The following is a 13,262-nucleotide window of genomic DNA, read 5'->3' as shown; positions in this document are numbered from 1 at the left end:
GAATGAACCTCCATGACCAGTTATGTCCAATTCAACTGTGCAACTTTATGAAAAATCTCAAAGATGGTGGATTTCTCACTACATAGGCTTTTTCACCCCAGTTGATGTATTCAAACTAAAGTATAAGAAAACCAGTTCCATATACATCTAGGCATGTGTTTTGTAAGAACCTTTAAATCAGTAGTCCTGAAACATCTTTTGCCTGAGATGCATTCTGACAAAACTTTGTGGCATGCCATTAATTCACAGCTCTAAAATATTTTAATATAGACATATTTGGCATTTTACTCCTCTATACAGCTATATAATACCACTCTAGTCTTGAAAATGATAAAACTGTACATGCACACAGTTTCCCCTGTGCAAGGAAATGTGAAGAAGCTGTTAAACACCAATAACATGGCTGTTCCCCAGGGATCTCCACTCTCCCCTATTTTATGTAATATTTATCTAAGTGGTTTGGGGCGCCTACTTCGATCTCTGGAAGGGCAATATTTTTGCTCCTCTGATGACATTGTTTTGCTGTTTCCTATGCATTCAGAGCTGCTCACATTATATACTGTTATGAATTCTGTTTTTCATTCAAATTCTGTCTGGAAGTCTGTGAACCATCTTAAGATTAACCCTGCCAAGACTAATGTTTTACAGGTGGGAAACCCTCGACAGACAACGCCTCATATTAACCTGAAATTGGTGGGGGTTGAAGTACCGTTGAAGTCAAATATTAAATTATTAGGAGTCATTTTGGATTTTTAAAACAGTGGCCGGGACTTCCCACGGTAGTCTCGCGAGACTTCTGCAGGGAGTCTTGGCCGCCATTTTTAAAGTACGATGGTGCACGGCAGGGGGAATAGCAGTAGCACAATGGGCAAGAAAGAACATGTTCCCCCTTGCAGAGGCCACTAGATCACCAGCAGCACACATTTAAAGGTAGGGCCGGGGAGGGCTGTAGTGTGCAGCGGGCACCCGGGCAGAACCTGTGGGCCCCCTAGAGTCTCTGGGCCCTCGAGCACTGCCCAGTTGCCTGAACGGGCAGTCCGCCCCTACCAAATTGGCTAACAAATTAATTACTGCCAATAACTGGGTGCTATCAATTACTTGTGTTAATTGGCAACAATTTGGATTTGCGCGCACATCTTGCTAAGCTCTATTCTATAAGATCCATGTGCAAATCTGATGGCATGTAACTCAAAAGGGGCATGGCCATGGGAGGAGAATGGTGGGGTCAGGGGCATTCACTAACGATGTGTGCATTATTACTCATTATTGGGGATCCGCACCTATGTTATGTACCAGGATATACACCGGATTGGAGGTGGTGTAAATCCTTGCGCCCGAAGTTTGACGCAGAAATCAGCTGTACGTATTATTCAATAAACGACACCCAACTCAGAGTGCCGTTTATAGAATAGCGCTCCAAATGAATTTTTATCAGTGCCGTATTTTTGAGAGCCATTTACCGAATCTAGTCCTAGGTGGTTTTGTGCCACTGAAAATCAGGGTATGACCCAGTCAGAGCCTCTCCTCCTCAATTAAATAGCACTGGATCCAGGGCCCTTTGTTTTTATTTAAAATCCTTTCATTTTTTTTTCATCTATGCAGTTTAGTGTACACTAGGTTGTTTTAGCACATAAAGGCAGAAACAGAATACAAATTTGTTTTATGTCACCTTGGATTAGAAATGAATATGACAACAAACATCGGTGTTTTAAATGTTATGTTAAATGACGATGCATCCCTATTTTACGGTAGGAAAGTCGCAAGTACAATCATGTTGCTCCATTGTATATGCTTTATCATTGGCTGCAAGTTAAATTTAGAATTCATATTAAGATAGTAGTGTTGTAGCCAAAATATTTACAATCCTTCATAGCTCCCTATGTTCCGAGAAGGGTATTAAGATCATCGCAAGAAGTAAGCTTGGTGGTGCTGTCTAGGGTTAAAATAAAGTGGGATTGGGCTAGGGCAGAGCTTTTCCTTGTCTTGTGCCTAGATTATGGAATGAACTCCCTTGATAGAGAAGTTAGAACATAAGAATAGCCATACTGGATTGGATCAATGGTCCATCTAGCCCAGCATCCTGTTTCCACCAGTGACAAAGCCAGATCACAAGTACCTGTCAGAAACTCAAATAGTAGCAACATTCCATGCACCAATCTTGGGGAAAACAGTGGCTTCCCCCCATGTCCATCTCAATAACAGACTATGGGCTTTTCCCTTCAGGAACTTGTCCAAACCTTTTTTAAACCCAGATACTCTCACCACTGTTACCATATCCCCCAGCAACGAGTTCCAGAGCTTAACTATTCTTTGAGTGAAACAATTTCCTCCTATTTGTTTTAAAAGTATTTCTATGTAATTTCATGGTCTTTGTGCTTTTTAAAGAGTGAAAAATCAATTCACTTTTCCCTGTTCTACACCACTCAGGATTTTATAGACCTCAATCATATCCCCCCTCAGACATCTCTTGTCCAAGCTGAAGAGCCATAACCTCTTTAGCCTTTCCTCATATGAGAGGAGCTCCATCCCCTTCATCATTTCCGTTGCTCTTCTCAAGCCATTACTTAAAAGTTTATATTTCTCTATCAGGCTTTTAATATTGTAGTGATTCAGGAGTAAGGATCTTCTGATTCTTCTGCAATTGGAGAGAATGTTAGAAAGGGAAAAAGAGAGTGTTTGCTGGAATGATAGTGGCTAGGTCTTTCCTATCGAGTTTATGGAGTTCCTTTTGAAGTTTTAAAATGTATGTATTTTTTTAATTATTAATTAATTGTAAACTGCCTTGATCTATCCAAGCTAGGCGGTATATAAAGTGTTTAATAAATCATAATACCTACATTTGCATATTGGTATTCCCGCTGTCCATGCCGTGCTGTTTCCTTTCCAAATGCAAGTGATGACTCCTTCCCCAACGAGCTGATGTTTAGAGGAACACTGAAATGCTATGACCGTGCCAACGTTGGTGCCATTTCCACGAACTACCTGGAAGGAGCCTGGATCGGGAGGGATAACTCGGCTACACTGACCTGGAGAGAACAGCCAGAATATGGCAGAACAATGTCAAGATATGACAGCAAATCGAGAAAGTTGTTTTATGTTCTGTAATAAATAGTTGCATTCCTACCAGCCAATCAGAAAACTGCATTCTCCCACACTTCACATCCTGTTATCTCCAGGAGGACCTGTGTGTGGGTGCACGCACACACCCTCCCCTCCTATACACAACCTTTTTTTAAATATTTGAAACAAATGTGAGAAGAATGATTCAGGATATATACAGTGGGGGAAATAAGTATTTGATCCCTTGCTGATTTTGTAAGTTTGCCCACTGACAAAGACATGAGCAGCCCATAATTGAAGGGTAGGTTATTGGTAACAGTGAGAGATAGCACATCACAAATTAAATCCGGAAAATCACATTGTGTAAAGTATATGAATTTATTTGCATTCTGCAGAGGGAAATAAGTATTTAATCCCTCTGGCAAACAAGACCTAATACTTGGTGGCAAAACCCTTGTTGGCAAGCACAGTGGTCAGACGTCTTCTGTAGTTGATGATGAGGTTTGCACACATGTCAGGAGGAATTTTGGTCCACTCCTCTTTGCAGATCATCTCTAAATCATTAAGAGTTCTGGGCTGTCGCTTGGCAACTCGCAGCTTCAGCTCCCTCCATAAGTTTTCAATGGGATTAAGGTCTGGTGACTGGCTAGGCCACTCCATGACCCTAATGTGCTTCTTCCTGAGCCACTCCTTTGTTGCCTTGGCTGTATGTTTTGGGTCATTGTCGTGCTGGAAGACCCAGCCACGACCCATTTTTAAGGCCCTGGCGGAGGGAAGGAGGTTGTCACTCAGAATTGTACGGTACATGGCCCCATCCATTCTCCCATTGATGCGGTGAAGTAGTCCTGTGCCCTTAGCAGAGAAACACCCCCAAAACATAACATTTCCACCTCCATGCTTGACAGTGGGGACGGTGTTCTTTGGGTCATAGGCAGAATTTTTCTTCCTCCAAACACGGCGAGTTGAGTTCATGCCAAAGAGCTCAATTTTTGTCTCATCTGACCACAGCACCTTCTCCCAATCACTCTCGGCATCATCCAGGTGTTCACTGGCAAACTTCAGACGGGCCGTCACATGTGCCTTCCGGAGCAGGGGGACCTTGCGGGCACTGCAGGATTGCAATCCGTTATGTCGTAATGTGTTACCAATGGTTTTCGTGGTGACAGTGGTCCCAGCTGCCTTGAGATAATTGACAAGTTCCCCCCTTGTAGTTGTAGGCTGATTTCTAACCTTCCTCATGATCAAGGATACCCCACGAGGTGAGATTTTGCGTGGAGCCCCAGATCTTTGTCGATTGACAGTCATTTTGTACTTCTTCCATTTTCTTACTATGGCACCAACAGTTGTCTCCTTCTCGCCCAGCATCTTACTGATGGTTTTGTAGCCCATTCCAGCCTTGTGCAGGTGTATGATCTTGTCCCTGACATCCTTAGACAGCTCCTTGCTCTTGGCCATTTTGTAGAGGTTAGAGTCTGACTGATTCACTGAGTCTGTGGACAGGTGTCTTTCATACAGGTGACCATTGCCGACAGCTGTCTGTCATGCAGGTAACGAGTTGATTTGGAGCATCTACCTGGTCTGTAGGGGCCAGATCTCTTACTGGTTGGTGGGGGATCAAATACTTATTTCCCTCTGCAGAATGCAAATAAATTCATATACTTTCCACAATGTGATTTTCCGGATTTAATTTGTGATGTGCTATCTCTCACTGTTACCAATAACCTACCCTTCAATTATGGGCTGCTCATGTCTTTGTCAGTGGGCAAACTTACAAAATCAGCAAGGGATCAAATACTTATTTCCCCCACTGTATATTCATAGGAGCCAACTTTTCAAAATTATTGGGGGTGCTAAGCCCAATGGAAATCACCCCTCCCTGGACCCATACAAGGAATTTTCTCAATATTAGGGATGATCAAGCACCCACAGAGTCAGCTCCTATGTATATATTATCAAGTGCACCTACTTATGAACAACCAGGCTTTTCCGAACCCCCTCCACAAAGCTCTTTGATCCACCAGGCTTAAATGAAGTCATATGATGCGATATTGATGTTATTTGTATTATAATATGTATTAAATGTATTCCTGATGTCACTCTTCACTCTGAAATCTCTTTACTGCTTTCTGCATTTATAGACATTTTAATGAACCCATAAATTAAAGCCACTGTCAACCTAGATAGATTGTGAAGTCTACCATACTTGTGTAGACCTATATAGTACTTGAGTAGAACATCTGGGTTCTCCTGGCCTTCCGTATAATCAGGATATTGTCTTAATCACACATTTTTCCTTGGAGATCTTAAACGGTTTACACAGTATAGGCTAGATTCTGTATACGGCACTGAAAAACATTAGTACTAAGCGCTATTCTATAAACAGCGCACAGAATTGGGTGCCGTATATAGAATAGCATTTGGTGCTGGGATCTGCACCCGATTCTGGGTGTGAGGATTTACACCAACTGAAACCTGTTGTAAATTCTCGTGCCTAAATTAGGTATGGATCGACCTCATTCTGTAACACTGCCCCCTTTTCAGATTCGCACGTAAATTTTATGCATGCTTCTTAGCGCCTAAAGATGTGCGTGCAAATTTTAATTATTGCCAATTAGCACCGTTAATTGATTGTTAGGGTTAGGGCCCAATTGCTGGCATTAATTTGCTTGTTATGCAATTGCATTGCACGTACAAATTCGGCGTGTTCCCCAATTTGCTTGCGCAATTTTGAGCACCATATAGAGAATTGGGGCATATATATTTACTATTAATTGATTTGAAACAATGTGGCCTGAAGTATCTGAAATGTCCTGGGATGTTTCCTTTTTTGGCCTGGCAGGTTCTTCCTGTTGCTTTGGACTTCCAGCTCAATCGGGTCTAACCTTTGTCCAACTATAGCGCCATGAACCCTCATTTCCAAACAGCTTGGGTTTTCCCCCATTTAATACCCCTCCAAACTCAGCCCAGCCCTGATGACCTCAGTTCTTGACAGGAGGCCACAAACCATGGGGCCCTCTGGAATCCATAAAACCCCAATTTCTCTATAATGTATTCTAAGTTGCGCATGCAAAACTGGTCATATTCCATTTTGTGCTCGCAACTTAATTGGCTTAATAAGCCAATCAGCACCGATAATTGCTATTTAACAAGCTTTAATTAGAATTTATGCACACAACTTTCTAAGCATATTCTATAAAGTGATGTATGTAAATTCTACGACACAGATGTGAAAAGGGGGTGTGGCCATGAGAGGGGCTTAGGCGGGTCATAACTATTCCTAGAATTGATGAGCAGTGTTGTAGAGTATGCCCTTTCCCTGCGTAACTTAGGTGTCGGCATTTACACCAGGTTTTAGTTGGCGTAAATGGCCGCAACTGAATATACTCGCAGGAAACGAGCACTGGGCATATTCTATAAACTACACCTAACTTTATATGTAATTTATAGAATATGCCTAGGCATATTTTTTGGGGGGCGCTGATTTTTTAGGCATCATAAATAGAATCTAGCCCATAATGTGGATACCGAGTCTACCCATAAGGTATTGCTACTGAGGGATGCCTGGGTTTCCCTCTCCCTGGGGCTGTGAATACTGCCTCCATGGATTCTCAGCTCTGGTAGAGAACAGAATCATGGCCCTTGACTCAAACCCAGTTCATCCCACGTGGCAGTGCAGGTCACCAGAACAAGACACCTGGGGACCGAGGGTGGAAACTAAAGAGTGGGTCCAACTGTGGTCAGCTAACCTGAAGATCTGCATCAGTGGCAGCACTCAGCTTCACCAAGTGTACCCCTTCATGCTACTGGTGCTCCCAGGAAATTGCCCCGCTTGATCTCCTCTAACATTAACCCTCGCAGCACTAGTACTGAGCCACTGCCATAAGTATGTGCTTAGAATGCATTAATTCCTTTAACCCGCGTGAAGGCCCTAACACTGCTTGATGAATTCTCCCCTTAGAGAGTCTACTATTTAAGGGCCCCTTTTAGCAAGCTGCGGCAAAAAGGGCCTGTGCTGGCACTGGCGTGTGTTTTTGACGCGCACCGAGGCTCCTTTTTACCACAGCAGGTAAAAGGTAGGGCTTTCTTTTCTTTAGGAAATGGCCAAGTGGCACGTGGCCATTTCAGGGGAGAGTCCTTACCACCACCCATTGAGGTGGTGGTAAGGGCTGCCACGCTAACCTGGCCGTAACCGGGTCACGCGTGGCACTGCCCAATTACCGCTGGGTACACACCAGTGCTACAAAAATAGCGCAAGATATGACAGCACGATGGGGGTGGGAACTACTGGCGGGCCGGCGGTACATCCTTATTAGGGTATAGATGGGTTAAGTAACTTCCTAGAGCTGCCAAGTTGGAGTGGAGGAGTGGCCTAGTGGTTAGAGCACCAGTTTTGCAATCCAGAGGTGGCCGGTCCACTGCTGCGCCTTGTGATCTTGGCCAAGTCACTTAACCCTCCATTGCCTCAGGTACAAACTTAGATTGTGAGCCCTCCCGGGACAGAGAAATATCCAGAGTACCTGTAACTCACCTTGAGCTAATACTGAAAAAGGTGTGAGCAAAATCTAAATAAATAAATAAGTTACCAAGCTCCAGGAGGGAGACTTCTAGGTCAGTCCTGATTTTCAACTTAACATCTCAAAGCAGTGAGGTAGGGTAGTTGTCATCCTTGATTCTACTCACTGAAATCAGTGCTGCAAGTCCCATAATGTATCATGCTGTGAATGTTAGAAATCCAGAACTGATCCCCAAATCTCTTTCCTGGATCTGGGTAATTAGCAGCTCTGAGTTTGTGACTTACCGATGGCAATACCTGCATCTGGATTGAAATTTTATAATTACAGACATTAAAACTGCAAAGGCAATTATACCTGTTAAAATTAGCAAGTTAAGGGAGGAATTTATCACATGGGCTACTGTTAAGTTAGGTTATTTTAGCATATGGTCTCATTGCATAAAATGGGACCCTATGCTACAATTTATTTATTTATTTATTGCATTTGTATCCCACATTTTCCCACCTCTTTGCAGGCTCAATGGGGCTTACAATACATCATGAATAGTGGAAATACATGGTAAGCAGTGGCGTCGCGAGGGCAGCTGACACCCGGGGCGGGTCGCCGCTGCGCACCCCCCCCCGGGTGCAGCGCGACGCACCCTCCCCCCTCCGTAGCGCAACACCCCCCCCCGCCCCGCCCACGAGAACATACCTGGAAGGCGGTGAGGGGCGGGTGGGAGGGCCAATCCGCCGAGAGCACGCCGCTGGGGGGGTGTCGGCGCCTCGCTGGTTCCTTGCTCTCTCTGCCCCGGAATAGGAAGTAACCTGTTCTGGGGCAGAGAGAGCAAGGAACCAGCGAGGCGCCGACACCCCCCAGCGGCGTGCACCCGGGGCGGACTGCCCCACCGCCCCCCCCCCTTCCTACGCCACTGATGGTAAGATAGACATTTAGTATTACAGAGGATCTTGGGTAACATGATTGTGAATAAAACATGATAGCAGTATAACAAGCAGATATAATAAGACTATTCTGGATATATTTGGAGAGGTTCACATTTGTTGGTCTTTGTGGTATGCCTTGTCAAAGAGATGTGTCTTCAGTAGTTTGCGGAAGTTTGTTAGTTCATAGATCTTTTTTAAATTGTGCGGCAACGCGTTCCAGAATTGTGTGCTCAGGTAGTGTTGACACATGCGTTAGTTTGTATTTTAGACCTTTGCAGTTGGGGAAATGAAGATTGAGGAATGTGCGAGATGACTTTTTAGCATTCCTGGGTGGTAGGTCTATCAGGTCTGACATGTAGGCTGGGGCATCTCCGTGAATGATTTGTGGTAAAATAACCTGACTTAACAGTAGCCCACGTTGATAAATTCCCTACTCAATACTGTTAGCAATATGTTTGATTTTAACATATATTGTTCCAAGACTGCATCATATTTAACTGCCTATGAGGTCCTTTTACCAAGCTGCAGAAAGCACTAGTACGTGCTCATTGTAGCTTAAAATGGCTTACTGCGGAGCCTGCTCAGGAAATTTACATTTGCATCGGACACTTGGACCCCACAAGATCCCTAAAGAGCTCCATGCAGTTTACAATAAGAATATTATTTATTTATTTATTTATTAAGGTATTTATACCCCACATTATCCCCACAGACATGCAGGCTCAATGTGGCTTACAGAACCGGAGAGACAGAGAACTCCGAGGAAAACAGATACAAATGAGAATAGTAGAGTAGAAGGGCAAGAAAGAAAGGAAACGTTACATAACAGTACAAAAGAATAGGACTAAACAGGCTCCACATTAGTCAGCTGGTAGAGGCAGTGGCCTACGTTGTTCCCGGTGAAAATGCCTTGGTAAACAGTAGTGTTTTTAGAGCCTTGCGAAAGGTCAGGTAGTCCCTCAGACTAGTGATGTCTCTAGGAAGTGCATGCCCAACGTGTGCCAAAATGGAGTTACCGTATGACTACAGCAAGGCTCTTGTGGTAACTACATTTTTGGCACACAAAGGTCATTACCGCCCAGTTACCACGTGAGTCTTTACTGCTAGGTCAATGGCTGGCAGTAAGGTCTCAGACCCAAAATGAATGCGCGACAATTTTGATTTTGCCGCACATTCATTTTTTTGGGGAAAAAAAGAGGTCTTTGTTACAAGCATGCGCCCAAAACCCACGCCTACACTACCGCAAGCCATTTTTTAGTGTGCCTTTGTAAAAGGTCCCCTGTAATAATAATGCCAATCTAGCTGAAAAATCTTTATGGCATTGTGAAAAAAATACAATCTTCCATGAAGATTTCATGCCAGCTTAGCAGAAGAAAGGAAAATTAATTCATTGATGCCTTCACTCTTCGTCAATGTTTGTTGTGATCTATAATTAGACAAAAATAACAACAACAAAAAAACTCTAAAGAAATTATGCTTTGCTGCAGATAAAAAAAATTCTTTCCAGATTTTCTAACAGTAATGAGAACAACCCCTTTAAAGCAAAAGCTGTCAGATCCCTAATACATTTCAATACTCAGCTACAGCTCACTCCATTGTCAGTGCTAGCTCATTAACATATAGGAGTTCAATACAACGGTATTTCAAAGTGTTTCCAGATATAGCTGGAGCTTTGTCGATCAAAAGCGTGATCCATAACTTAACCACTGCCAACGTATAGAAGCTTCTCCTCTTAATGACTTCAAACTGTTCCATCCTTCTCATCTTTACGGTCTGTCTATAACTGTCAATGGGTTCTCAAACATTCGTGAGCAGCATTAATGGCTGAATATCTAGCGATATGCAGCTTGTGGAAACTTTCTCTTTCTTTAAATAAGTAATTCAGACTGACTGAAATGGTTGTTCTATGGACATTTACTCCTGGACAAAATTATCGATGTATTTCTGAATTTCACAGAATATCAACCAATATGAAAAGGCCTCCTTGAGCTCCAGGTATCAACCTTAGATTTACTTGTACTTATATCCTTTGATGAACAGAATTGTGACCCAAAGCCTAAAGACTGCAGGCGTGAATCTACACCAGGGGGAAGTAATGACATGTCATTAAAAAGTGGTCTGCAGTTTGTGATGGTAGCATTATAGGGAGCTGTTTATGTATCTGTCTTATGATGGCTTACAGCATAAGCCTCAAAATCAAATAAAGCCTAGGAAGTCAGCGAAATATATCCCCCTAATACAATCGTATTAAAGTGCCGAACTTTCAGTTTAATGCCTGACACCATACCTGATATTATAACTGTGACCAGGTCACCAAGAAGCTAATTTTATTAAGTTCACCTAAGTTTGGAGGTCAAGAAGTTGCTTTTTTTTTTTTAAACACATATATGTGCCTCTGTGTCTTTATAACATTACCCCAGAACAGCTGCATAAATTGTGGCAAATGGACATATTTTGTTAATTGTGACTTTGCCCATGCTCCACCCAGACTTTCGGGCCCTTTAACTGGCAAATCGGCCCTACCGCTAGTCTCACCCAGGAGCCCGGCAGTAGTTCTGGGCCTGCCACACACCATTTCCAGTGGCACTGGTAGATGGGCAATGGGCATGCCCAGCGGTAATTGGTCAGCCGCGCTGCTAGATCAGGGCTCCAGCAGTAAATGGCCACAGCAATTTTTAATTACCATGTGGCCATTTACTGTCGCTTTAAAAAACCCACTTTTACCCGTGGTGGTAAAGGGTGGCCATGGCGCACGGCAATCCCATGTGCCAGTGCCGCTGCAGGCCATCTTTTACCATCGTTGGGTAAAAGGACCCCTTTTTCCCGAAACATACCTATACCCAAATCATGTAAAAAGTGCGCAATTCCCCCAGAATGCATATATGGCGCTTTGCGTTGCGTGGAAACATTTGGATACACATCCAATTTGCACACGCAACTGAGTTGATTAATAAGCCAAAAAGCACCAATAATTGAGCAATAACTAGCACTTATCAGCACTAATTGGCAATAATTAGAATTTATGCGCACATCTTTTAAAACATATTCTATAAAGGGATGTGCATAAATTCTAGTGTGTGGATATAAAAAGACGGCATGGCCATGGGCGGGTCAGGGGCATTTTTTAAATTTATGTGCGTTGTTATAGAATTAGCAGGATCCCTGCCTAATTTTTGCATGGGGATTTACACCAGGTTTTCATTGGCACAACTGGTTGTGCCTAAATGTAGTCATGGTTCCCAGCACCAAGTGTCATTCTATAAGGTGGAGGAGTGGCCTAGTGGTTAGAACACCGGTCTTGCAATCCAGAGGTGGCTGGTTCAAATCCCACTACTGCTCCTTGTGATCTTGGGCAAGTCACTTAACCCTCCATTGCCTCAGGTACAAACTTAGATTGTGAGCCCTACTGGGACAGAGAAATATCCAGAGTACCTGAATGTAACTCACCTTGAGCTACTACTAAAACAGGTGTGAGCAAAATCTAAATAAAGTGCACCTAACTGTAAATGTGGTAAAAGGGCCCCTCAACAAATTAATTTTGTAGAACTGGCATGGGGTCTGGGTTGAGAACCTCTGTTCCAAGGGGACATCTTTGTTGCATATACTCCTCATTAGATGAAAGTCAATTTAACATAACATCAATACAAGCTCCTTAGCTCTGACCATCAACTCAGTACAGAAAGGCTGAAATATTAATTGCCTGATTTTACATACACCTCCCTCCTCCCATTACCCTCATAGGCAAGTGACAAGTCTGATGTTGTCATCTCGATCAACTTAACTATCAGCCTTTAATTTAATACAACAGGTAAACTGGATGGCTTGTCTATAGGGCAGGGGTTGTCAACCCAGACCTCGGGACACACCTAGCCAGTCGGGTTTTCAGGATACCCACAATGAATATGCATGAAATAGATTTGCATGGAACGGAGGTACCACGTGCAAATGTAGCTCATGCATATTCATTGTGGATATCCTGAAAACCTGGCTGGCTAGGTGTGTCCCAAGGACTGGGTTCAGAACCTCTGCTATAGGGCAGTATATCAAATATAGAGGAGTCCTTCTACTAATGTGCGCCAAAAAATGGGCTGTGCTAGTGTAGGCGCATGTTTTGGGCGCGCGCAATTCCATTCTTCAGGACATCTGCAAAAAAGGCCTTTTTTAAAATTTTTGCTGAAAATGGGTGTGCGGCAAAATAAAAATTGGCACGTGTCCATTTTGGGTCTCAGACCTGACCACCAGCTACTGACTTAGCAAGTAAGATCTCACGCAGTAACCATGCGGTAATCGTCTACACGCATAAAATGGTGATTACTGCCCAGTTTCCGCCGCGTGTAGGAAAATAAAAATTATTTGCCGGCGCATATTGCAGACGCACGTAAAAAACAAAATTACTGCCTGGGCCTCGCGGTAGCTGGGCGTTAACTCCAAATTGACGCAAGTTGGGCGCATGTAGCCTACGCGGCTTAGTAAAACGACCCCAGAGAAACGAATAGGGTCTTCTCTCTGCTCCTCACTACAAGACAAGGGCAGGAAATACCAATTCTGAACACAGACAGTTGCCTGCAAACTGTGAAGAAGTAATATTCAAAATAAAACCTTATGTTTCGATTACTTTGAAAGGGTTGTACCATGTTTAGTGCAATATGCTAATTCTACATATGTTTTCTTTGCTCCAAAGCATTTGAAGACATTCCTTGTAAACAAACACATTTCCGGCTTTGTTAGAAGTTAGAGGTTGACGATATGAGCTTAGACTGAGGCT

At 43.3% G+C, this 13,262-nt stretch overlaps 1 protein-coding gene across 3 annotated transcripts in view; it reads right to left on the bottom strand.

Moving 5' to 3' along the window:
- Positions 1 to 13,262, bottom strand: part of SUSD3 (sushi domain containing 3) — an 82,444-nt gene that overhangs the window by 24,925 nt on the left and 44,257 nt on the right. For 2 of the 3 annotated variants that reach the window (XM_030207522.1, XM_030207521.1), the window contains exon 2: positions 2,838 to 3,026. The exons of the other annotated variant lie outside the window; for it this stretch is intronic. In XM_030207522.1, coding sequence (XP_030063382.1) covers positions 2,838 to 3,026 — 189 coding nt within the window. The remainder of the gene's footprint in view (positions 1 to 2,837; positions 3,027 to 13,262) is intronic. 3 annotated transcript variants of the gene reach the window in all.

This window comes from Microcaecilia unicolor, chromosome 6, assembly GCF_901765095.1.
Source record: "Microcaecilia unicolor chromosome 6, aMicUni1.1, whole genome shotgun sequence".
Lineage (NCBI taxonomy): Eukaryota > Metazoa > Chordata > Amphibia > Gymnophiona > Siphonopidae > Microcaecilia > Microcaecilia unicolor.
Note: the sequence above shows the minus strand (reverse complement) of the source record. Positions and strands in the feature narration are given on the sequence as shown.